Source organism: Pantherophis guttatus, chromosome 14 (assembly GCF_059756535.1).
Source record: "Pantherophis guttatus breed Tessera chromosome 14, ASM5975653v1, whole genome shotgun sequence".
Classification (NCBI taxonomy): domain Eukaryota; kingdom Metazoa; phylum Chordata; class Lepidosauria; order Squamata; family Colubridae; genus Pantherophis; species Pantherophis guttatus.
The window spans coordinates 11,030,572-11,057,725 of NC_142076.1; the positions used below are offsets into that span (position 1 = coordinate 11,030,572).

At 45.7% G+C, this 27,154-nt stretch overlaps 1 protein-coding gene across 7 annotated transcripts; it reads left to right on the forward strand.

Moving 5' to 3' along the window:
• Positions 1-459: 459 nt before the first annotated feature.
• Positions 460-26,880, forward strand: DECR2 (2,4-dienoyl-CoA reductase 2). 7 transcript variants are annotated; one of them, XM_034430333.3, is made up of 10 exons: positions 460-597; positions 5,183-5,328; positions 8,203-8,271; positions 11,922-11,973; positions 14,645-14,780; positions 16,182-16,306; positions 18,415-18,508; positions 20,207-20,311; positions 23,083-23,288; positions 26,436-26,880. In XM_034430333.3, exons 2-9 carry the CDS (start codon positions 5,231-5,233, stop codon positions 23,286-23,288), a joined length of 885 nt encoding a protein of 294 aa, XP_034286224.1. In that variant the 5' UTR covers positions 460-597; positions 5,183-5,230; the 3' UTR covers positions 26,436-26,880. The 7 variants fall into 7 exon arrangements, with proteins under 7 accessions (XP_034286224.1, XP_034286221.1, XP_087734616.1 ...); XM_034430330.3 differs by having other exon boundaries at positions 23,083-23,271; XM_087878490.1 differs by having other exon boundaries at positions 461-597; positions 5,215-5,328.
• The last annotated feature ends 274 nt before the right edge of the window (positions 26,881-27,154 follow it).

A 27,154-nucleotide genomic window follows, 5' to 3' on the forward strand; every position in this document is an offset into this window, starting at 1 on the left:
CCTCCTTCTTCTTCTTCCTCTCCTCGTCCTCCTCCTTCTTCTTCCTCTTCTTCTCCTCCTCCTCCTTCTTCTTCCTCTTCTTCTTCTCCTCCTCCTCCTCCTTCCTCTTCTCCTCCTCCTCCTTCTTCTTCCTCTTCTCCTCCTCCTTCTCCTTTTTCTTCCTCTCCTCCTCCTCCTCCTCCTTCCTCTTCTCCTCCTCCTCCTCCTCCTCCTTCTTCTTCCTCTCCTCCTCCTTCTTCTTCCTCTTCTTCTTCCTCTCCACCTCCTCCTCCTCCTCCTTCTTCCTCTTCTCCTCCTGCTCCTGCTCCTGCTCCTCCTTCTTTCTTCTTCCTCTTCTCCTCCTCCTCCTCCTCCTCCTTCTTCCTCTTCTCCTCCTGCTCCTGCTCCTGCTCCTGCTCCTGCTCCTCCTTCTTTCTTCTTCCTCTTCGCCGCCTCCTACAATTGCCCACCCCTGTTCTAGGATGTCCCATTGAACGGAGCGCCTCCTAGGCTTCTAAACAAGGAACTACAATTCCCGGCATGCTTTGGGTTTCAACCCAGCGCGCAGGCGCACCGGAGAGCAAGCTCGACTTCGCTGAGAAGCTGCTTAGACGAGAGGTGAGTTGGGAAGGGCAGAATTGTTGGGGGGGCGGCAATATTGGGAAAGAGGAATTGAGGAGCGGGGCAAAGCACCCCTAATTGCAACCCTCTGCAACCCTCTGACGTTGCTGGGGCTGCAACTCCCACTGTATGTTGCAACCGCGGGTGGGGATAAGGGGAGTTGTAGTCCCAGCTCATTTGTCTCTATGGAAGGCAAAAGAGGCTCGTGCAATTCCCGGGCGGGGTGTGGAGCCCCCCCCCTTTTTCCGGGCTCCCCACTGCATGCGGGGGTATCAGCCCAGGAACCTCGGGAGGGCGAGAGGGCAGGAACGGGAACGGGGCTCAGAAAAGCTTTTGCATTTGCAACCTGGCGCCCTCCGCTGGGTGGGGAACCATGGACTCTCGTCCTCTTTTCCATTGCCAACCAGGTGCGCGACGTGGTGGGGGTCGGCCAGCCTCTTAACCCTAGCAGAGGAAGGGGCAAGGCTGCCCTCCCCCAGGGAAATCGATTTGGGGTTGCAAAAAGAAGGGGATTTCTCGACACTCCCCCTGTCCCCGTCCCCCCCCGCCCCCCGGGAATCCCAGCAGCTTCATTGCCTTCTCAGGAATAACAGCTGCTTCGTCTTTTTTAAAATTAGCTGTTTCTTAAACTTTTTTTTTTTTTTTTTTTTGCTCTTTTGGAGGACGCCCAAAGAGTTTGGCTATGCAACGGGGTAGTAGTGGTGGTGGATGATATAGACATAAGTGTTCATTAAATGCAACATTAAAATGGACACACTTGCAAACTATTTGTGGATTGCATCCTGCAAAAAACAGTATTCAACCTGTGAGATACTAACGTAAATATTTTTTTTCCCCATGGAAAACCCTGTCTTTAAAAAAAAAAAAGAATAAGAAGAAAGTCTGTATAGATTCTCAGTCATCTAGGTCACCTTTGTCCGAAAGGTCCTTTTTCTGGAGGCAAGTGGACTGTCTTGTTTTTTTTTTTTTCTTTGAAGATGTTTCGCTTCTCATCCAAGAAGCTTCTTCAGCTCTGACTGGATGGTGGGGAATGGAAAGATTTGTAAGCTGAAGAAGCTTCTTGGATGAGAAGCGAAACGTCTTCAAAGAAAAAAGAAACCCCAAGAAAGTCCATTTGCCTCCAGAAAAAGCACCTTGGAACAAGAATGGAGAAGAGTCACATAGTTTGCAATGTTCGCGCGTGTCTTCAATATCTGGCAAATAATTTTGATTTTCCCAGAACCCTAGACCCCCCAGGAATCCTCCAACATCCTTTAAAAAACACTACCTTAAAAAGAAGTGATTGGAAATTTCTTCCTAAGGAGGCAGAGGGACAAAGAGAATTCCTCCTGGTGTTTTTTTTTGGGTGGGTGGTGGGTGAGGTTTCTATAATCTCCCAGGATTTGAAATGGGTGCTTAACATTAGAACTGTCATTAAAAAGGCAGAATAAAGAATGTTCTTCCTGCATCAACTTAGGAAGTTCAGACTGTTGCAGGTACTGCTGATAACAGTTTTACAGAGGAATGATTGATTCGTACTTCTATAACTGTCTGGTTTGGTACAGCAGCCAAACAGGACAGGTACAGAGTCCGACGGAGAGTCAAGACTGCAGAAAGAACAGTTGCAACAAGGCTGCCTTCCATGCAAGTCCTGTAGATTGCAAAGGTCAGGAAGAAGGCTGAGAAGATACCTGCAGACCCTTCCCATCCTGGATATAAACTGTTCCAACTCCTCCCCTTAGGAGGGCGCTATAGGGCCATGATGGTAAACCTATGGCACGCGTGCCACAGGTAGCACGCGTAGCCATATCAGTGGGCACGCGAGCTCAGCTCCACCGCACATGCATGTGCCAGCCAGCTGATTTTTGGGCCTTCTGGGCCTACCGGAAGTAGGGAAACAGGTTGTTTCCTACCTCTGGAGGGCCACGGGTGGGTGGTGGGGAAGGCCCGTTTTTCTCTCTCACCTGGCTCCAGAGCCCTTCTAGGAGTCTGGGGAGGGCGAAAATGGTCTCCCCCCCCCCGGAGGCCCTCCAAAGGCCAGAAACGGCCCATTTGCCAACTTCCGGTGGGACCAGAAGTTCTGTTTTTTGCTGTCCCCAGCCTCCAGGGGCCCTCTAGGAGTCTGGGGAGGGCAAAAATGTCCTTCCCCACCTGCCTGGAGATCTTCCAGAGTCCAAAAATGGTCCGTTTGCCAACTTGGCAAACGGGACATTTCTGGCCATCACTCTGCTAAACAACTATCGATAATTCCCACGACGCTGTCAAACTATCGTAGAAAGGCAGTATTACCATCGTTATTCTCATCTTCCCAATTGCCCAGTCTCCTTATCTTCTTGTGACTATAACTTCGTTGCTTGTATCTTAACGATTTATATTGTTTTAATTAGTATCTTAGTATGATTTATGTCGATTGCTTCTTTAGTATCCATGACGATCACTAAGTGTTGTATCTAATGTTTTATGATGAATGTATTTTTACAACGGCTATGATCGTGATCTATCACTATTGTTGTATGTACACTGAGAGCTTATGAACCGGAGATAAATTCCTTGTGTGTCTAATCACACTTGGCCAATCAAGAATTCTAATTCTAATGTCTATTAACCCACATAGTGTGGCTGTAGTATTGTTATTTACCCTTATTATTATCTTCTTTACTTGACTCTTTTATTGGTATTGTTATTATGGTTTGTTGCATGGTCAGCCAGATGTTCAGACTTGGCATTTGGCATTTTTGTCTACCTATTGGGTGCTTTCCAAAGACCTGTGACAGGCAGATGTGGATGTTTGATGGTGTCAGAGGTATCATTGGAGGATTTAAGCTGTTCCAAGCAAAGCTGCCATTTGCAATTGACTTGATGGGAATTTGTCAATGCCGGTGATGTTCAAGTGGTGCTCCAGATGTTTTAGGATTGCACCCAAGGCGCCTATTACTATTGGTACTGCATTTGCTTGCTTTTGCCACCGTGGTTCTATTTCTATTTGCAGGTCTTTTTATTTTGTTATCTTCTCCAGTTCTTTCTCTTCTCTTCTGCGGTCTCCAGGTACTGTCAGTTTGAAGTCTAAAGCTCCAGAGCAATTTTGCTTCTTCACTTAACGATGACTTTCTCTATTTTTATTATTCTCTTGTTTGCTTTGCATGTATGCTCTCAGTGCTTCTTTACCAGAGACAGATTCCCTGTGTGTCTAATCACTCTTGGCCCAATAAAGTATTCAAGTTTAGCTTGAATTTCTGGATCTCTTCCCCTCTCCTTTTTGCAAAGCTGCTCAAACCACTCTGACTGTTTTGCAAGTGTCACTCTTGTAAAGACAACCGATTGCATCACATTCTTTCCTTCAGTCCAATGCCTGGAAGATCCTTCTCCATTCCTTCCTTCCTCTATGGCTCCAACATTCCTATTGTTGCAAGAGAAGAAAAAAAAAAGGTTTTTGTTGTGCAAGAGAGCTGGAATTTGGGGATCCTTTTCCTCCAAGGATTCCCCTTCCTGAAGCTGCCCTACACATTTTCTCCAAGGTTGGTGACCTCGAAAAAGGAGAGAAAAAACTAATTTTTAAAAGAATTTTGTAAAACTTTTTTTTTAAAAAAAACAACAACATCTGTTTGAGCTTGAAAACCTGTTTGGGTGAAAGGTGAGGATTGCGACCTGTGTTACTTGCTGCAGAGGTTGTTATTTGAGTTTTGAAAGAAATGGAGATAAGAGGCAGCACAAATTCGATTTTCCTTTTTCACCTTCAAACCAATCCAATCTTGCATTTAACAGTAACAGAGTTGGAAGGGACTTTGGAGGTCATCTAGTCCAACCCCCTGCTCACGCAGGAGGCCTATACTAGAGATTCGAATTGCCAAATGAATATAATTATATATATACCGTGTTTCCCTGAAAATAAGACCCTGTCTTATATTTTTTTGAACCCTGAAATAAACGCTTGGGCTTACTGGCATGTGCTCAAAAGCCCGATTGAGCTTATTATCAGGGGATGTCTTATTTTGGGGGAAACAGGGTAGATAGATAGATAGATAGATAGATAGATAGATAGATAGATAGATAGATAGATAGATACTGCTTTTTCCGAAAATAAGACCCTGTCTTATATTTTTTGAACCCTGAAAATAAGCGCTTGGCCTTATTGCCATGCGTTCAAAAGCCCGATTATTATAAGCCGGGCTTATTATTGGGATGTCTTATTTTGGGGGGAAACAGGGTATAGATACAGATACAGATACAGATACAGATACAGATAGATAAAACAAGGTAACAAAATACAAAGACCTCAAATAGAAATAGAACAACTGTGGCAGAAGAAAGCAAAGGTAGTGCCAATAAAATAGGCGCATTGGATGCAATCCCGGAACATTCGCAGCACCATTTGAATACCATCGGCATTGACAAATTCACCATCAGTCAATTGCAAAAGGCAGCTTTACTCAGGACCGCTTAAATCCTGCAATGATACTTCTAACACCATCAAACATCCCCATCTACCTATCCCGGGTCCTTGGAAAGGACTCGATAGGTAGACAGAAATGCCAAATCGAGTCTGAACACCTGCTTGACCGTGTGACAAACCATAATCCTATTGCGGGTTTTCTCCCCATCTCAGGATCGGTTGTGACCCTGCCTTGCTTCCTCTAGAACCAGCTAACTACCCATGGCTCAGTCGGGCTTTGCTTGTGAACCTCCTCCTGATGTGGACACAGATGACTGCCTTCCGGAATATTCATATATCTTCAAGCCTGACATCCTCGAGTAAGTATTCCCAAGCTGCTAGGCCTCTTTAAGGTTCCCGTAAACCTGGTTGGGTGGAATAGAATGGAATAGGGAATAGGGAATAGGGAAAATGGAGAGTGGAAGGGAGTGGAGTGGAATGGAATGAAGCTGGAAGGGACCATGGAGGTCTTCTAGTCCAGCCCCCTGCTCAAGCAGGAGACCCTATACCATTGACGGCTAACCTTTTTGCCGTCGGGTACCAAAAGCGGGGGGAGTGTGAGGGGTTCGTGTGCGCGTGTGCCCATACCCATTATTCAATGCCCCCCGCCCCCCCGCACATGCGTGCGCGAGCCCCCTGCACACTCCCCCTGCTTTTGGCACGCAATGGCCCGGTGGGCCTGTTTTTCACCCTCCCCAGGCTCAAGAGGCTTCCTAGGAGCCTGGGGAGGACGAAAACGGGCCTTTCCCACCCCTCGGAGGCGCTCCGGAGGCCGGAAACGGCCCGTTTACCAACTTCCAGTGGGCCCGGAAGGCCTGAAAATCAGATTCACTTGCCGGAGCTGAGCTGGGGCAACGCTCGCATGCCCACCAATATGGCTCCGCATGCCACCCGTGGCACATGTGTCATAGGTTCACCATCACGGCTCTATACCATTTCAGACAAGTGGCTGTCTAGTCTCTTCGTAAAAACCTCCATTGATGAAGCACCCACAACTTCTTGTTCCGCTGGTTGACTGTCCTCACTCTTAGGAAGTTTCTCCTGAATTCCAGGTTGCTTCTCTCTTTGATCAGTTTCCATCCATTGTTTCTTGTCCTGCCCTTTGGAAAATAAGTCGACACTCTCCTCTTCGTGGCAGCCTCTCAAATACTAAAATACTGCTATCATGTCATCCCAAATTCTCCTTTTTCTCCTGTAATATTTCACCTTATCCCACCTTGTTTGTTTAAAATACAAGTTAGCTACGAGAGAGCTGGTGTACCCTGTTTCCCCGAAAATAAGACCTCCCCTGATAATAAGCCCAGTCGGTCTTTTGAGCGCATGCGCTAAAATAAGCCTCCCCCCCGAAAATAAGCCCTCCCCGAAAATATTTAAATGCAGAGCTGGAAATCAGGTAAGACGGCAAGAGGAGCCCCATCTTGCTCCATGCGCCCCAAAATAATAAGACCTCCCCGAAAATAAGGCCAAGCGCTTATTTTAGGGTTCAAAAACATATAAGACAAGGTCTTATTTTCAGGGAAACACGGTAGTTAAGGATTGGGAAGGTTATTGCCAGTCATGGAAACACTTATCAGTCCAATCTACCTTGCAGGATTATTGTGGGGATAGACTAATAGAGATTCCCCTGTAAGATACCTACAGCTCCTGGAAAGAAAGACAGGAGATGTTAAGGAATATGCAGAGTAACCCTTGGGTAGCAAGGGTGTGCACATGAAAACGTCTGGGAGTAGTTATGAATAATCACAGTCAGCACACAGATACACCGAGTTGTGATATACTTTTACTTTTAGGAAAAAGTAAAGCAAAGTCCAATAAACAGTCCAGGTCATACACAGATGAAGCGGTAGATAGTCAAAACGTCAGTCCAGGGATATTCCAATAACAAGGTCTTCTTACCATACATCTTAGTCATTCACAGTTCTTCTGGTTTGGCAAACAGTAGCAAAAACAGCAGTGAGTGGTAGAGAGCAGCAGCGAGCAACAGAGAGAATAAACCATGATTCTAGCTCCCTCTTAAAGACATTGGCCACAGAGCTAGCCAATCAGGACACAGTATGATGCAATACAGCAATACAGCGAGTTCGAGTCCTCCCTTAGGCATGAAAACCAGCTGGGCGACTTTTGTGCCAATCACCAGGATACTGGGAGTTCTAGTCCCGCCTTAGCCATGAAAGCTGGCTGGGTGATTTTGAGCCAATCGCCAGGAGACAGTGAGTTTTAGTCCCACCTTAGTATGGAAGCTGACTGAGAGACTTTGGGCCAGTCACTCTCGCTCTCAGCCCAACCCGTCTCTCAGGGTGATTGTTCTGGGGAAAATAGGCAGCAACAGTAGATATGCCCCCTGCCTTGCGTTTTACATAAAAAGGGTAGAATATAAATCTAATAGTAATAGCACTATAGCAATAGCACTTAGACTTATATACCGCTTCACAGTGCTTTCACAGTCCTCTCTAAGCGGTTTACAGAGTCAGCCTCTTGCCCCCAACAATCTGGGTCCTCATTTTACCCACCTCGGAAGGATGGAAGACTGAGTCAATCTTTAGCCAGTCAGGATTGAACTCCAGACTTTGGGCAGAGTCAGCCTGCAATACCACATTCTAACCACTGTGCCACCAGGGCTCCTAATGCAACATCCAATCAACTACAGCAATAGCAATAGCACCTAGATTTATATGCCACTTCACAGTGCTTTTACAGCCCTCTCTAAGCGGTTTACAGAGTCAGCCTATTGCTCCCCAACAATCTGGGTCCTCATTTGACCCACCTCGGAAGGATGGAAGGCTGAGTCAACTTTGAGCTGGTGAGATTCGAACTACCGAACTGCAGATAGCAGTCAGCAGAAGTAGCCTGAAGGACTGCACTCTAACCACTGCAACCACCTCGGCTCTAAATCATTCCTGTCCAGTTTTGCCATCTTTCTCATTTTCTACTTTCTAAGATTCTATTTAAGAAGTGCTAATTGTCTGGGTAAGTAACCTGGAGTAAAGAATATGATTCAATTTCCTTTTTTAAAACTTTTTTTACTCCTTTAATTTTGTGAATCCTGGAATTTCCTTTCCAGTGTTTAATGCTTTTTCACTTGGGAGCCACCCAGAGTTGTTGGGTGTTGGGTGGCAAATAAATAAGTATATCAATAAGCAAACCGTGTTGGTAGCTCCTGATTTCAGACGTCTCCCTTCTTCTGGTTTTTCTAGAGGAAAAGTGGCTTTCATCACAGGCGGCGGCTCTGGTATTGGATTCCGCATCGCTGAGATCCTGATGAGGTAAGGAGAAGCAAGATTTCTTTCAGGATCTTCAGCTAGGATCTTCTAAGTCTTGATTTGATCTTAGCAAAAGGCTCTGGAATTGATCTGTCCCCGTCTACACACACACACAAACACAGCCAGCCGAGGGTTAAGAAAGTACTTGGCACGCACACAGGTCGTTATCTCAAACTTGGCAGCAATATAAGCACCGTCTGCCAAGAGCTTTTACTGCAACAGATAACATAAAATTACATACGCATTGCAAATAGTCCAGCAAAACAATATCCCTTTCGGCAGCTTCAGTCGTTGTTCAAGTGACTAGCCAAAGTTCGTTTTTGTTCGTCACGGAGTTTTACCAGCCACCACCCTCTCTTATATAGTCTCTGGGGTGTGGTCCAGTGACTCAGTTCTAATCCCTAGCAGGCCTCCTTAACTGCTGCAACCGTTTATCATGCCTTCGTTGGCGTGCATCCAGGAATGACGGCTCTCCTTCGCTCTCATCCGAGACACCTGGCTCCTGGCTAATCTCCTCTCCCTCGGCCGGCACCTGAGACAGTGCCAGAGGGGAGGGGCCTGGAGAGGGAGGCCTGGCTGACTCCTCTCCCTCATGTTCGGAGCCTTCTTCCTCCGATGAGATAGGCTCAGAGGGCGGGGCCACAACAGGAATATTTTTATCTTCCCCATTTCCACGGCAGGGTAGCTGGCATTTTGTTTTCGGGCAAACGAATGTGTTCTTCTCGGTTGAGACGAGAACATCTCCCACTGCTGTCCCACTGTTTTTTCGTAGAACGTAGAATCTTAAGGCCGGAAGGGACCTTGGAGGTCTTCTAGTCCAACCCCCTGCTCAAGGCAGGAGGACTTAAACCAGGGGTCAGCAACCTATGGCTCTGGAGCCACATGCGGCTCTTTGGGCCCTCTGCTGTGGCTCCCTGTCAGGTGATCCCGCCACTGGCTGGCCCCGCCCCTTGACCTCCCCTCCCAGTCACTCCTTGCCTGGCCTGAGAAGGTAAGGGCAATGGTGGGGGATGGAGAAGCAGCCAGGGCAGAGACAGAGAGATACAGAGAGAGGGGGAGAGAGAGCGACATAGAGAGATACAGAGAGAGGGGGAGAGAGAGCGACATAGAGAGATACAGAGAGAGGGGGAGGGAGAGAGGGAGGGAGGGAGGGGAGAGAGAGATGTCAAAAGGTTTTTGTGGTTCCCTGTGTTTTTTAACAACTGGTTCTCTGCCCTAATGACCAGCTGGGTAGGCGTGGCTAAGGAAGGGTCATGTGACTGGTGGAAGTGAGTGACATCGAGTTGGCCACGCCCACCCAGATTTTGTGGCTCCCGGTGTTTTCTTTTCTGTGGGAAACGGTCCAAATGGCTCTTTGAGTGTTTAAGGTTGCAGACCCCTGACTTAAACCAGCTTGGTCAAATGGTTGTCCAGTCTATTTGAAAACCTCGAGCGATGGAGCACCCATAACTCCAGGAGGCCAACTGTTTCATTGATTAATTGTTCTCACTGCCAGAAAATGAGTTCTAGATTGGGTCTCTCCTTGATAAGTTTCCATCCGTTGCTTCTTTGTCCTGTTTTCCGGTGCTTTGGAAAACAGGCTGACTCCCTATTTTTGTGGCAGCCCCTCAAATATTGCTATCGTATCTCGCCTAGTCCTTTTCTTTGTTAGACTAGACCAGTGGTGGCAAACCTTTTATTCACCGAGAGCTGAACACAGTGGTGGGTTCCTCCCGGTTCGGCCCAGTTCGGCTGAGCCGGTAGCAGTGACGATAAGACGTCACCGAACCGGTTCTCTTTGTTTGGGAGCTGGACCCTCCCACTCACCCCCGCGTTATTCTTATCTTTTATTTGGCCCCGCCCCCAATCTATTGCTGCTTCCCGCGTCCCAGCTAATCGGCTAGAAGGAAAAAAACTATTTAAACTCTTGCCGCGGAGCTTCAAAGGGCCGCCCTACAGCTGATCTCTGTTAAAAGGCAGTGTGGTGGTAGATCGGTGCCTCCAAAAACAAATGAGTAGACCGGTGCCTCCAAAAACAAATGGGTAGACCGATGCCTCCAAAAACAAATGAGTAGACCGGTGCCTCCAAAAACAAATGGGTAGACCGGTGCCTCCAAAAACAAATGGGTAGACCGGTGCCTCCAAAAACAAATGAGTAGACCGGTGCCTCCAAAAACAAATGAGTAGACTGGTGCCTCCAAAAACAAATGGGTAGACCGGTGCCTCCAAAAACAAATGAGTAGACCGGTACAGCTCTGCAAGCAGTTAAAAGCCTGGTGGACCAGTACTTCTGCTAAATCCTAAAGAATTGTCACATGACCATCAAACCACGCCCACAAAATAAGCCGCACCCACAGAGTATAGTAAAAATTTTTAGAACCCACCCCTGGCTGAACAGGTACACACTTTGCGTGCTTTTGGCTCCTTCCCCATGCGCACGGCTTTTGCGCAACCCCGTGCGCTGCGTGTGCAATTCCACCATCTGCCTATGTGCACGGTTTTCACACGCACAATGCACATGCGTGGGCGCCGTCTGCGCATGCACACGCTCTGCACCAGTACTCTCGCGCACATGTGCAAACATGCGTGCATGCGCATGGGGAGAGCTCTGAAGACCAGCTGAGTCTCCTGAATTGTGCGTATGTGCACCGGAGGCCCAAACACCAGCTGGGGCACGCGTTCATGCGCAGCTACAGGTGAGTCGGGCGACAGCTTGCATGCCCGTAAAGATGGTTCTGTGTGCCCCCTCAGGTACGCGTGCCGTAGGTTCGTCATCACGGGACTAGACATACCTAGTTCCCTCAGTCATTCATTGTATGTGTCAGCGTCCCAGCACTGACATATAATAAAGAGAGGAGAAGCCTGAACTTTTGCCTACTAAATCCCTTTGAAGATTCTGTCTCCCGGAGATGGGAGGGGGGGAGACATTCCTGTGATCTGACAAAGAAGGGATCAGAAAAGTGACTTGGAAGATAGCCAATGAGAAGCAGAGAATTGGGGATCGGAAAGAGAGGGATTGGGGGACAAAGGTCAGTACTGACCGTGAAAGAGCCAGGATCAGATCGCTGTGCTCAATAAAGAGAAAATTTCCTTAAAGATCGGCAGTTTGGAAATTCATTTATTTTGAGATAGCATCGAAACCTGACAATATGGTTAGGCTCCAAGTTCCTTATCATCTTTGTTGTTCTTCTCTGCACTCTTTCCAGAGTCTCAGCATCTTTTTCTATATTGTAGACCAGAACTGGATGCAGTATTCCAAAGTGTGGCCTCATTAGTGCAGTTTCCCAGATATTAGTCTGCTGAGCCTGGATAGCTCAGCAGACTAATGCATTGTAATTAATATCCAGTTGTCTGCAATTACTGTAAGTTCGAATCTCACCAGGCTCAAGGTCGACTCAGCCTTCCATCCTTTCTAAGGTAGATAAATTGAGGACCCAGTTTGTGGGGGCAATAAGCTGACTTTGTATAAATATACAAAAGTATGAAGGCTATTGCTTAACGAATTGTAAGCCACCCTGAGTCTCCGGAGAAGGGCAGCATATAAATCAAATTTTAAAAAAAAATTGCTTTTGCATTTCTTTAAAAAAAAACAAACCCTAAAAGTTTAAAGTAAAAAGAAAGAAGTTTTTGCATTCCTTGACTTCTCTGTCTGATCTTGGGACATTTTCCTGCAGGCACGGTTGCCAGTGTGTCATTGCCAGCAGAAACTTTGAACGGCTGAAAGAGGTGAGTGGCTGAGAAATCCTGGTAGTTTTACTGTCCCATTTGGGATATTAGTACGCTGTTTCCCCCAAAATAAGACATCCCCTGATAATAAGCCCAATCGGGCTTTTGAGCGCATGACAATAAGGCCAAGCTCTTATTTCAGGGTTCCAAAAAAATAAATAAAATAAGACAGGATCTTATTTTTGGGGAAACATGGTAGCTTCTCGGAGAAGCAAAGAGGCCTCCCATTTTTTGTGGTCTTCCAAAGTTTCAGGAAGACATGGTTGTTTTGGAAGGTCTTTAGAGACCGATTCTGATTGAGTCAATGGCCCTGAAGGTGGATCATTATATCTCAAAGTTGACAACTTTTAAGATGTGTGAACTTCACCTCTCAAAATGCTGGCTGAGAAATTTCGGGAGTTGTAGTCCACAGATTTTAAAGTCGCTGAGCTTGAGAATCCCTGACTTAGATTAGGTTGTGGTTGGGTTAATGTTTAATAACTATAATGCTATTTGTATTTGCGGTGGAGCATGTCTGCTAAAAAATCCTTTTAGAAAGGCACCCCCACTCTCACGGAGACAATTCCCCCCCCCTTATATTTCTTCATCTATAACAACTAAAAGATATACAATATATTCCAATTGTACCCTTATCCCGTCCAAAACAACATATATTCTTGAGTAGGTTTATTCCCGTTGCCTTCCACCAACACTGATTTTATAAAATCCCCCCATATTTCATTATAATTGTTTGCTTCGATCATCCCTTTTTTAAATTCAATTTCTGTTGTTAGTTTATCATTTGTTGCCCTACTCCAAATTTCATGATACCAGTCATTTCTTTGAATATCCCAATTTCGTCCCCAATATTTAGCCATCACTAATCTAGCTGCCATTATCAAATTTACAATCAATTCCTTTTTTTGTTTCATTTATATCCCGTTTTTCCACCAGCAACAGTAATGCAAATTCTTGGTGACATGTCTAAATTTACATTCTTTTTTTCCCCTTTTTCTTTTGTCTTTCTTTTTTTGTATTTAGATGTATATATGTGCTATATTTGTATTATTTGTATTTAAAAAAGAAAAGAAAAGAAAGGCACTTCATTCTATCCCTTTTCTAAGTAGCAAAAATAAAGAAAATGTTGCCAGTTGGGAGATCAATAGAGCTGATCAGTGCAAGTATTAGATTTAATTTTCTTAAATGAGGGTTTATGGGGAAATTAAAATTTCTGGTTGATTCTATGATACACACAGAAATCAATAGTCTTCTACATGTTGCCAATCTTCTGGCTTGACCAGCAGGGAAAGATTCTGGAAGTCACAGAAATTGTGGGGGAAGAATGTTGTTAAGTGAAATCATCTTCATTTAACAACCCCATAATCCCTGGCGGGGTGGAGTCTGGGCAACTAAATGGAGCTAGCAGATGCTCTTCCAGTCGCCAATGCAGAGTTTTGTTCAGCAGATATATTCTCAGTCTGCCCAGAGAGAGAAATATCTGCCTCTACCTAGGATCAAACTCTTATAGCCTCCTGATTGTGAGGCGAGAGCTCCACCCCACCACTCCAATCATGTTAAGTGAAACACATTGAAAAAAAATCAAAAATTTCAAGGAGGTCTACAGGTAGACCTCATTTAGCAGTGGCCTCATTTACTGACTGTTTGAAGTTGCAACGGTGATGAAAAAGTAACTTTATGACTTAATCCCCCCCATTTACCGCCTTGGCAGGTATTGTCGAGCAACTGAAAGCTGAAATAAGATCGCAAGCACAGTCACAGTTTTGCTCAGTGACCACTTTGCTTAATGACCAAGTTGCCAATGCCAATTGTGGTCACTAAATGAGAACTACCTGTACTTAACTTCCCCGTGTGACTATCGATACGACGTTTTGATTCGGTATTGTGCATCAACCCAATACAGATTGTAAGCCTTTGTTAATTGCTGAATTAACTAGAGATACCCACTCAGTGGTAGATTTATGCAGTCAAAATTGGATAAATGCAAGTTCTGACCCAGCTCCCCAAACACGACATACCCTGTGAAATTAACTCAAAAGATTCCTTTATTAGGAGTGCCAGCAGCTCCGGGAAAAAGTTTCTTTCTCACTGCAGGCTAACAAGTCTGTCCAGCAGGGAGATAAATAGTTGTCTGCCACATCTATTCATCTCTGCCCCCTACTTTTATCCCCAGAGCTAGGGTGGGGCTTTGCTAGCAGTGGTGGCTCTTCCGTCCCAAGGACCAGCCCACGGATTTCCACTGCTCTCCTCTCCTCTGCCTTCTGCGCATCCGTGCGTTAGGCACTGGACCCAGCTGTTCCTCTTCCTCATCAGCCACCTCCAGACCTGGGAGCTGTTGACTCTCCATCTGAGGCTGATGGGCAGTCCAGGCTCCACCTCTGTCTCTCTCTCTGATAGCTCCATTCCCTCTTCCCCCTCGGAGCTCTCAGTTTACCTTGATGCTGATCCTGACTCCCATGCCTCCTCCTCCTCTGATTCAGCTGCTGGAGGGGCCGGCGACCGACAAGCCACAACAGCAAACCTGGTTGAGCATGGCATGCTAACCTAGCCAGTAAAGCTTTTTGAACGTCTCTAAAAAATAGGAAATGTTTCTTCCCATTGCAGTGCTGTCCTCTTCTGGTCTCCCCTGCCAGGCCACTGTCTGATCACCCAAAATCTTTACTTCTCCTGACAGGCAGCCAAGAAACTCTCTGCAGCCACTGGCCAGAGATGCCTGCCCGTCTCCCTTGATGTACGACAACCTCAAAGCATTTTAGCAGCTGTGGATGAGGCCCTCCGAGAATTTGAGAAGATCGACATCCTAGTTAACAGTGAGGGTTTGGTCCTCTTGGAGGTTGGGAGTTCTCCCCGTCTGCAAGCTTCAGGCTGGGAATGGGTGGTCCCTCAAGGGTGATCTTTTTGGGTGCTGGAAAGGTTCTGGTAGTTGAATTCATAAATGGCCCAGTGCACTCTTTCATACAGATCCTCTGCATCCCATCTTCACCTTTAGAAGATCTATTGGACAACCATCCAACCCAGGAGTGAAATCTACTTTCCTTCCCTACCGGTTCGGAAGTGCACGCTTGCTCTGCTCACATATGCATCACATGCAATTTTGGACCCTCTGTGGATGCGCAAAGCCTTCTGCGTATGTGCAGAGGGTCAAAAACAGGTTACTTCCTGGTTGAAACCAGGAAGTAACGGCGTCTGGGCGGGTGGGCAGAGCTTTGTACTGCTGCCGCTACCAGTTCGCCGAACCATGCGCCGCCACCGCTACCAGTTCGCCTGAACTGCTGCGAACCGGTTGCATTTCACCCCTGATCCAACCCCACAGAAACTTTGTCTCAAGAATCAAGAATGTTTCTTGAACGTATTTTGTATATTTTTGATCAATAAGGATTGATACCCACCTCAGTCCAACGTCTCTTTGAGTTCACCAGAGCCGTGTTTCTCAACCTTGGCAAACGTGAAGATGTGTGCAACTTCAACTCCCAGAACTCCCCAACCAGCATAGAATTCTGGGAGTTGAAGTTGCACCCATCTTCAAGTTGTCAAGATTGAGAAGTGCTGTTCTAGAGCACCTATTTTCATGACGCAAGTGTAAGGCTGATATTTAGTTAAAATCCCCTATCGATAGCCAAACTCCTTGGCTACTAGACAGATGTTGCATCTAGCTCAGGGGTCTGCAACCTTAAACACTCAAAGAGCCATTTGGACCCGTTTCCCACAGAAAAGAAAACACCGGGAGCCACAAAACCCTTCCCGTGCCTGACTATTTCTTGAGCGGCCACAAAACTAGCATATGTAACTGAATTAAATGTTCTGTTTTCTTCTGAAATTTTTCTTTTCTTGGATTTATCCATGGTTGGCCTACTGGGGGGTTGAAAAGCTCAATAAATCGCGTGCTGGCAGGTGTCGCACATCGGTGGTTATGATGCCTATTTTGCGTGAGAGGGAGCCGCAGCAGAGAGGTGAAAGAGCCACATGTGGCTCCAGAGTCACAGGTTGCTGACCCCTGATTTAGCTTAATTTCAAACATGGCTCCCTACCCTCAAGGATTCAACCAATTTGATTAATAATGGATGTGTTTATGGGGATATCATCACGTGCAACAGCTTCTGTGGTGGGAATTTCCATATGTTGAGATGATACGAATTCAGGTCTTAAAAGACTGCAATCCAGCAGGTCACACACTGTCTGTCTTGTTCCTTTTCCACTGTCTTGTTTCTCAGATGCTGCCGGGAACTTCCTTTGCCCTGCTAGCTCTTTATCGTTCAACGGTTACAAAACGGTGATCGAAATCGACACTTTGGGCACCTTCAACGTCTCCAAAGTCCTGTATGAAAAATATCTTCGGGTAAGAGGCTTTTGGTTGTACAGGTAGTCCTTGACTTGCAGTCATTTGTTTACTGACCGAAGTTATACCAGCACTGAAAACAAATGACTTGGGAAGAACTTCAGTGGTGGGTTTCAAAAATTTTTACTACCACTTCTGTGGGTGTGGCTTGCTGGGCATGGCAGGGGAAGGATACTGTAAAGTCTCCATTCCCACCCCACTTCAGGGGAAGGTTACTGAAAAATCCCCATTTCCTCCCAATCAGCTGGGACTCGGGAGGCAGAGAATAGATGGGGGCGGGGCCAGTCAGAGGTGATATTTACCAGTTCTCCAAACTACTCAAAATTTCCGCTACCGGTTCTCCAGAACTGGTCAGAACCTGCTGAAACCCACCTCTGAAGCACTTCTCACCGCACAAATGCAGCAGCCGTCTCATGGCGATTCCTTCTTTGCAGACTGGTTTTCAGGTAGACTATCTCTGGTCCTGGAAGTTCCACTTTCTTACCGAAGGCTATAAAAAATACGGTTGCAGCATTCCCCCCGTAGTCACATGATCCAAATTCAAGTGATTGCCAACTGGCATGTCGTTTATAACGATTGCACTGTCCTGGGGTTGTGTGATCGCCTTTTGCAATCTTCTGACAAGTCAACGAGGAAGACCGATTTGCTTAACGGCCACACGGTTCACTTAGCTAGATTCACTTAATAACTGGGTGACTGACTTATCAACTTTGGTGGTTCGCTTAACCCCTGAGGCAAGAAAGGTCATAAAACGGGGCAAAATTCACTTAACAAATGTCTCACTTAACAACATACATTTTGGGCTCAATTGTGGTCGTAAGTTGAGGACTACCTGTGCAATTGGGACCAGAATGTCTGTTGCTAAGGAAGGTGGTTAAGTCGGCCAGACCTGAATTTACGACCTTTTTTTGTCAAGAGTTGTTAAATGAATCACTGCAGTCATGGCCCCATCTTGACATTTTTTATTCCTCTGTGGATGCCCCTAAAATGGACATTTCACCCTGGGGGAGGTGAGGCTTCAGTTAGCCATTTGCCATTTTATTCTTTATTTCTTAAATGCCACAAAGGATGGCTATGAACGTTGTGCAAAAAAGCACAACAAAGAATATTCCTTCTGCGCCAACTCAGAAAGCTCAAACTGCCCAAGGAGCTGCTGGTCCAGTTCTACAGAGGAATTATTGAGTCTGTCATCTGCACCTCTATAACTGTCTGGTTTGGTTCTGCAACCCAACAAGACAGACACAGACTTCAGAGGATAGTTAGGACTGCAGAAAAAACAATGGCTACCAACCTGCCTTCCATTGAGGACCTGTATACTGCAGGAGTCAAAAAGAGGGCTGGGAAAATATTTACAGACCCCTCACATCCTGGACATAAACTGTTTCAATTCCTACCCTCAAAACGACGCTACAGAGCACTGCACACCAGAACAACTAGACACAAGGACAGTTTTTCCCCGAACGCCATCACTCTGCTAAACAAATAATTCCCTCAACACTATCAAACTATTCACTAAGTCTGCATTGCTATTAATCTTCTCATCGTTCCCATCACCCATCTCCTTCCACTTATGACTGCATGACTGTAATTTTGTTGCTGGCATCCTTAAGATTTATACTGACTGTTTCCCTATGACTACCATGTATCTTTTCTTTTATATACACTTAGAGCATATGCACCAAGACAAATTCCTTGTGTGCCCAATCACACTTGGCCAATAAAAGTTCTATTCCATCCCATCCCATCCCATCCCATCCCATCCCATCCCATCCCATCCCATATTCTATTCTATTCTATTCTATTCTATTCTATTCTATTCTATTCTATTCTATTCTATTCTATTCTATTCTATTCTATTCTATTCTATTCTATTCTATTCTATTCTATTCTATTCTATTCTATTCTATTCTATTCCCTACCCTACCCTACCCTACCCTACCCTACCCTACCCTACCCTTCTCCTATTCTATTCTATTCTATTCTATTCTATTCTATTCTATTCTATTCTATTCTATTCTATTCTATTCTATTCTATTCTATTCTATTCTATTCTATTCTGGTTTTTTTTGACGTTGACCTGAACTTTGCTGCTTGCTTTATTGACGTAGGAAAATGGCGGAGTCATTGTCAACATCACAGCCACTCTCAGCTACAGAGGCCAAGCTCTCCAGATGCATGCTGGGTCCGCCAAGGCGGCCGTAGGTATGAGGACCAAGCACTCTGTGTCCCCTCTTCTTCTCACCGGTAACTCTGTCCAAGGTTGAGGGTTTCACTCCTCTTGTGGCTGAGGATGATGGATCCTCAGGAAGGAATATTATAGCCACTCCCTCCAGTAGACCTGTGCATATCGGGGTAAGAACCCCCCTTTTGACAACTAACTCTAATTTAGCTGAGAGAACACATCCTCTTAGTTTGGAACCCATTTTTGGACGATGGAGTTAGATTGCATGGACTTTTCCTTTCTTTGACTTTGTGTAACGCTGTGTACAGGAAACCACAGATGGTTGCTTATTTCTTCTTCCGCACAGCAATCTGAGAGAATCCATGATTAAAATCCTAACTCCGGGGTTTCTCCAGAAAAGTTGCTGCCAAATTGGAAAGTACATGGAAAGTATGAAATATGAATTAAATCAAGTTACCGTATTTTTCGGAGTATAAGACACTCCGGACTATAAGACGCACCTACCATTTTTGGTGAGGAAAACAAGAAAAAGAAATCTGCCTCTGCCTCTCAGCAATTTTGCCTCGTTACAGCAAACAGTCTGCTGTACTTTCATTTTCGTTTTCAGCATAGCTTCATTAGCACAAGGGAAAAAAAAAATCTGCTCCCAGTAATTTACCTCCCTGCAGCAAGCAGCAGAGGCCTGTGCAAAACAGCTGAGAGTCAGGAGGCAGATCCAAGGGACAATCAACTTGTGCTAATTAGGCTGTGCTGAAGCTGAAATGGGCTGTTTCTTCTTGCTGCTTGCTGCAAAGCGATAAATTGCTGGGAGACAGAGGCCAAAGGGTGGGGGCCAGTGGGTGGGCGGGGCTCAGGGCCGGATTTAGATGAAAAGAGGCCCTAGGCTATTCCACTTATGAGGCCCTTTCACCTATAGTGAAAGTGTAATTTAAATTTTGCTAACAATTTGAATGTAGGCCCCTCTTGATCTTGAGGCCCCCTCTTGATCTTGAGGCCCTAGGCTGAAGCCTAGTTAGCCTATAGGAAAATCCGGCCCTGGCGGGGCTACATTCAGTGTATAAGATGCACCTAAATTTTCACCCCCTTTTAGGGGGTGGGGGGAAAGGTGCGTCTTATACTCTGAAAAATATGGTAGTTCTTCATCCTGACCTCGTCCACCTTAGAAGGTGTACCCCAAGGCCCAAGAATGTACCATATTTTTCGGAGTATTAAGACACTCTGAACTATAAGACGCACATACCTTTTTGGGGGAGGAAAACAAGAAAAAAAAATCTGCCTCTGCCTCCCAGCAATTTGCCTCCTTGCAGCAAACAGCCCGCTTCAGCTTCAGCACAGCCTGATTAGCACAAGCAGCTGATTGTCAGTTGGATTGGGCTCCCAAAGATCAGCTGTTTCATGCTTCAGGGATTGCCATAGCCTATTTCTGGCGGGTGGGTGGGGCTACATTTGGTGTATAAGACGCACCCAAATTTTCACTCTCTTTTAGGCGGGGGGAAAGTCTGTGTTACACTCCGAAAAATACGGTATATTCTAATTCTTGATGAGACCAAGATTTATGTATCTCCAAATTATGCCTTCATTTCATCAGCCGTATACCCTTCCTCCTTCAAAACGAGGAGTCTTAATTCTGAAATAATGTCTTCGAATCACGAAACCCTCTATAGTCCTAATTTTGTGCTTCCCTGGGACAATTCTTAAACCCATCTGTCTCTTCACAGAGGCTATGACGAAGCATCTGGCTGTGGAATGGGGGCCTCAACGAATTAGAGTGATTAATGTCGCCCCCGGTCCCATCAGTGGCACAGAGGGGTACCGTCGCTTGGGTAAGTCTTCTGAACTGAGAATAGCTTGTAAGGTAACTTCTCGGAGAGCTTCTGAGGTAGCTACTAAGACAGTGATGGCTATTTTTGCCATCGCGTGCCAGGAGCGGGGGGGGGGGGGGCGGCGTCGTGCGTGTGTGTGCCCACACCCATAATTCTATGTGCCCTGCCCCCGCGCATACACATGCGACACCCCCCCCCGCTTTCCCCGCTCCTGGCACATGATGGCATGGTAGGCCCGATTTTTTGCTCTCCCCAGCCTCCAGAGCCTTTTTAGGAGTCTGGGGAGGGCGAAAACAGCCTCCCCCCCCCTCGGAGGCCCTCTGGAGGCTGAAAACAGCTCATTTGCCAACTTTCAGAAATGTTCTTTGTCCCACTGGAAGTTGTCAAACGGGCCATTTCCAGCCTCTGGAGGGCCTCAGGAGGGGTGGGGAAGGCCGTTTTCACCCTCCCCAGACTCCTAGAAAGGCTCTGGAGGCTGGGGTGAGAGAAAAATGGGCCTCCCCCCCCCCAGGCCCTCTGGAGGCAGGAAACAGCCTGTTTCCCTACTTCTGATGTGCCCAGAAGGCCCGAAAATTAGTTGGAGCTGAGCTTGCGTGCCCACCGATATGGCTACGCGTGCTGTCACGGTACTAAGACAACAGTTAATTTATTTATTTATTTTATTCGGCTTATATGCCGCCCTATCTCACAGTGGACTCAGGGCGGCTCACAACAGTAAAACACAAGCTACAATATAAAATAAAGACTAAAATCTAAAAATTTAAAATTAACCCTTAAAACCCCATCATCAGTCCATAAATCTTCTAAGAGAGCAGCTCTTGAAAGGGGTGAGTGTATATAGAGAAAGTGTGGAATAAGAATTATTCCTGGAGGGGTGTTTTTTAAAAAAAAATTAGAACATAGAAATTTTCTATAGAGATAGTCCTCTGCTTACAACAGTTCCCTTAGTGAATGACATTACAACAGCACTAAAGAAAAAGTTACTTATGACCATTTTTCACAGTTATGACTGTTGTAGCATCCTCATGATTATGAGTCAGTTGTCAAGCCTTTGGGTGCTTGAGAACTGACTCATATTTATGATGGTTGCAGTTTTCCTGGCTCATGTAATCCCCCTTTTGTGACCTTTTAATAAGACAAGTCAGTGGGGAAAGCCAGATTCACCATGTTACTAATTTAACAACTGTAGTGATTCACTTAACAACTGAAAAGTCGTAAAAGGGGGCAAAATTCACTGACCGAATTTCTCACTTAACAACATAAATTTTGGACTCCATTGGAGTCGTAAATTGAGGGCTACCTGTATAACATTTTAAATGTTATGTGCCTATAGTTTTTAAAAGTTTATAAAGTAAAATAACTAAAATAAAACATTTATACTGCAAATTAAAATCATAACCTTGAATTCAGAAGAACACATGGTACTCCAAAAGAGTGGGAGTGTGTGAACTGGGGGGATTCAAATTAAAGTGCAGATTAAGCTGATTATTTAATATCTCCCATTTTTGCCAACTCTCCGTGTGTTGAGATATGTGAACTTGGAACATTCCTCGTAAAATGCAAATTAAACTGATTATTCAGGATGTACATAGTTCCTTCCCCCCCCCCCCCACCTTCAACCAAAACTAAAAGCATTTGTGATTTTACAATGGGTTCCAATGGAAGAGAAGAACTTGTTAAATGCAGGGGTTTCCCTCAGGGTGTGGTCCAAAGAGTCAAGATGGCCACAACAATCCAATTGAAATTCCATCTGTTTCTTTTATGTGTGTGCATAAAAAGACAGGTATTGCTCATTCATTCGTTCGTTCATTCATTCATTCATTCCAGGGGTAAAATTCACTTACCTTTCCCTACTGGCTCGCAAATGTGAGCGCACAAGCCTCCATGCATTTGCAGAGCCTTCTGTGCATGTGCATAAGGTAAAAAATGGAATGTGATGACGTCCGGGCAAGTGGGCGGAGCTTCCCGCTGCCGGCGCTATCAGATTGCACGATCCGGATAGATCCGGTTGAATTTCACCACTGATTCATTCATTCATTCATTCATTCATTCATTCATTCATTCATTCTATTTCTTTTTTTCTTTTTTGGGGGGATTTTTTTTTTAAAAAAAGATTAAACAAAACATAAAACATCCATCACCATTACAATTGCAAACAGTGTGTCTATCGGGTACAAATCCCTTGTGCTTCTTCCCCTTGTTCATATTTTACTAATCTCTCATATTTTCAATCTGATATATATCTTTATATCATTATCCTCATTTGTCAATTATTTAACAATGGCATTATCATTCCAAAGAAAATTATTTTCACATATTATATTATAACATTCATTTTATAGTCCATATTTCATTTCCATGTTTTATTATCTAGCCATTGATAAAATAAATCCCATATCTTATAATATTGTTTATCTTCCCATTCATTCTACTTCTATACTGTTCATCTCACCTAAGTGACTCTTTGAGAGGCTTACAATAAAAACATGTCACGAAATACAAAAGCATAAATAAGAATGATGTTAAAAACAGAATTAAAAGATAGGGTTGCAGGGTTAAACATTTTAAAAAGCTCAAAAAGGTGGAGGCAACCCCCTCACCACGCTAATCATTGCCTAACATTAATTATGACACTGTGGTGGTCGCCATCTTTTTTTTTTTTTTTGGACCACACCCTGTGGAGACCACTGGATTGATCTGTGGGCTGATGTCCTTCCACGTTCCTGTTTCTTCTCAAATGGGCCAACGTTGTCCTTTTCTTTTGTTCTTAGTTCCACCCAGCTTTGAATCCAACAACTTCTTCCAGAACATTCCCCTTCAGCGGGCCGGGAACAAGACGGAGATTGCTCACAGTGTCCTCTACCTGGTTAGCCCCCTCTCGTCGTACGTGACCGGCACAACTCTTGTGGTGGACGGCGGAAGCTGGATGACTACAGAGAATTCCTTTCCCTCACTGTTGGGTATAGCTAAGCTATAGGTGAAGTTTCTTTCCCGCTCGGTGACTTTTACAAGCAGGTCTCCTCTGAGTCACCTTCCACTTCTCGTCCAGGTTGCGTTCCTTGCCATAGCACAGACGTGATTGGCTCCAATCTTCTGGGATGTTTTTTTGGGGCGGGGGCTTCCAAAGCCTGAGCAGACTTGACCCAGGCTTGGGTTCCCAACCCAAATCATCTTCAAGAAAAATGAGATTCTGACTGAGATGACAAGGCCATAAAGCAGGGGTGGGCAAATATGGCCCCTTTATGACCTGTGGACTTCAACTCCCAGAATTCCTGAGCCAGCTTGGCTGTCAGGAATTCTGGGTCTTGAAGTCCACAGGTTGTAAAAGGGCCACAGTTGCCCACCCCTGGCCTAGTTTATTTCATTAGGATCATAGAGTTGGAAGGGACCTGAGAGGTCATCAAGTCCAACATCCTGCACCCTGCAGGATGAATTATACCGCTGAGTGACTATCCAGCCTCCATTTTGAAAACCACCAGTGAAGAGGAAGAAACCATAGTGCAGTACTGTAATCCAGTTGTTCTCAAGCTTTTCTTCATCGCGGAGCCCCTTTTAAGTACCTTTTATGGCCATGGACCCTCAAAAGACTTGAAATTTAAATCACAGCATTTTTTTTGAAGCCTTCATGGACCTTCTGGAATGGCATTGTGGCCCTCCTCAGGGGTCGGCGGGCCAGAGGTTAAGAACCACTGATGTAATCCATTTTGCTGATTGGTCGCTCTTATGATCAGTGTCTCTGGAGATTCTCAGCCATCCAGGTCATAGTTGTCCCAAAAGAGCTTTTTCAAAAGACAGCTGGACTTTGTTTTTCCTCAAAGACGTTTCGCTTCTCATCCAGGGAGCTTCTTCAGTTCTGACTGAAGAACTGAATAGTTCATCCAAAACTGAAGAAGCTTCTTGGATGTCTGTGGAGATTCTCAGTCATCCAGGTCATGGTTGTCTCAAAGGTGCTTTTTCAAGAGGCAACTGGACTTTCTGGTTTTTCTTTGAAGATGTTTTGCTTCTCATCCGAGAAGAGCTGAAGAAGCTTCTTGGACGAGAAGCGAAACGTCTTCAAAGAAAAACCAGAAAGTCCAGTTGCCTCTTGAAAAAGCACCTTTGGGACCTCTTAGGGTCAAATTCTTCTTAACATCTCATCTCGTAGTTTCACCCCATCTAGTCTTACCCCCTGGAGCAAGTGAGAATGAGTCCGAACCTTCTATAATGGGACAACCCTTCAGATATTTGAAGAGGACGACCACACCCCCTTCCGACCTATTTGTCATAGCCCCATCTCCCTCTTTCTCCAGAAGCTCGAGTTAGTTCTTCCTCTTTTCCCACCTCCTTCAGTCTCCAACTTTCTAAAGGACAACTTCTTTGTTGGAACTGTCAAACTTTAGGTATGACCCTATGCAGTGGTGGGATTCAGCCGGTTCGGGTGAATCGGTAGTTAAATTGCTGGCTGGCCCCTCCTCTTCCTGCCTTGCCCCTTCCAGGAGTCCCTATGTGCTCCATTTTGGCTCCCAGGTGAGTGCAGGGAGGCCTCCTAGGCCCAAAACGGGGTGTGTGTGGGGGGGTGCGTCCCTCCCCCCGCAGCCCGTTTTTGCTCCCAGGGGGGTGCAGGAGACTGAGTGCTGCTTGTCACACCCTCTGGCCACACCCACCATGGCCACGCCCACCCAGCCAGTCATTAGGGCAGAGAACAGATTGTTAAATTATTTGAATCCCACCACTGACCCTCTGTAAATAACCTTACGTGGACTTCAATTCCCTATGTAAATGGTATGTGCAAGTGACCTTGGAAGAGCCGGCACACTAGACAGCGGTCAGAAGAAAGGGGTATAGCAAACGTTTCAGAAGGGACCCTCCCTAGTTTCTTGGGCTGTAAAGGTGACGTGGGGGAGGGATATACTTTCAGACTTGCAAAATTCAGTTAATGTAACCTTACAATAAAGTTAGAGATGATCCTCCTAGGAATGCTGCTTGTCTGGATTATTTTGTAAAGTGGACAGCAACCTTGCAAGCCTGAAAGTATATCCCTTCCTCACTGATTTTATAGTCTGATGCTGAGTTTGTTACTCATCTACTTACTGTATTTTTCAGACTATAAGATGCACCGGAATATAAGACACACCATGATTTCGAAGACGGAAACAAGAAAAAAAAAGTTTTTGCCCTCCCCAGCCCCCAGGAGCACTCTGCAGGCCTCCCAAACCCTCTCTGTGTCCTGTTTTTGCGAAAAATGGCCTGTTTTTCACAAAAATGGGATGCGCAGAGGGTTTGGGAGGCCTGCAGAGTGCTCCTGGGGGCTGGGGAGGGCAAAAACGTGACCCATGGGGGTTTTGGGAGGCCAAAAGGGCCCGTTTTTTATGAAAACGGGGCCTGCAGAGGGTTTGAGAGGCCTGCAGAGTGCTCCTAGGGGCTAGGAAGGGCAAAAATGCCAGTTTTTGTGAAAAACGGGCTGGTTTTTGGCTTCCCAAACACTCCACACGTTGTGTTTTTGCCCTCCCCAGCCCCCAGGAGTACTCTGCAGGCCTCCCAAACCCTCTGCAGGCCCTGTTTTCATAAAAAACGGGCCAGTTTTTGGCGAAAACGGGATGCGCGAGGCGGGGTTTCGGGAGGTCAAAAATGGCTGTATTTGGTGTATAAGACCCTATTTTAAGGAGGGGGGAAGTGCGTCTTATACTCCGAAAAGTACAGTATCTATTTGGTAATTATTATTTCTGACCTGAAAATATGATCCTTCCACCCACTGTCAGAACTAATCCTTCCATCACCCCCCTTATTCTGCCAGAACCGATGAAGCTTCTTTGGATGAGAAGTGAAACGTCGTCTTTCTCCTCAGGAAAAACAGTCCAGTTGCCTTTTGGGAAAAAAAAAACTCCTTTGAGACAACCATGACCTGGAGGACCGAGAATCTCCAGAGACGTTCTGATCTGACCATTTCCTGGCCGTCTGCTCTTCCTCCTGTCTCCCAAGGTCACTTCTACATACCACCACTCCCCAAATCTATTTTTTGAGTTCCAGAATAAGTTTTATTTCAAGGTCATTTCTCTACTCGGATATTTCTTCTTTTCCCCCACCCCCTTCCATCTATTTGAATGTCCCATCAAGGTCATTTCCTGTCTCTCTGGTTTTTTTACAGATTTCTGGAGCACGGAACTAAAGAGAGATAAATGAGAAAAGGACCCCCGACATTTTAAGAAAGTGCCTTCAGTGCTTCTCCGCAAACCGTCTGTGACATTGTATGTACGGATAGCAGCCACTCACCTTTCCTAATTACAAGGTAGTTTAGATAACCTGAGCCAAGCTGGTTTGTAAGACGGGTCTTTGTCGCACAAAAATTGGTGGTGGTGGCACGAAAAGCTACAGACTGCATCCTGTTCACCCACCACCAGAAGGGTGGTTGAGGCCAAAGTCCACAACAGTGGCAGAAACAGCTTTGATTGGTTTGTAAGCCTTTGTATCATTTCCACTTCATTCTCAATCACAATTTGGGGACCCAAGTAATGAATCTGCATTTGTCCGGCTCCTGCTGTACGTGACATTATCTGCCCCCGTCTACACCCCTAATAAAATAAATACTCTACTTTTTGACAAACTCCCTTTTTACAACCCTATAACCCTTTAATTCGGGGCGGAGTCAAGGCGACTGGATGGAGCTGAGCATTTACTGGCCGGATGCCCTTCCCGATGCCACGTGGAAGTTCTTGTTCGTCTTGTAGCACTGTCAACCCATTCAGTAGCTGTTCCGGAGAAAGATTTGCATGGCGATGATTGGATGTGTTTGATGGGATGATGGAGCCATGGTCAACCCTGATTTCTTCCCAGGGACTGTATTTTTATTTTTTAATTCCTGACCAC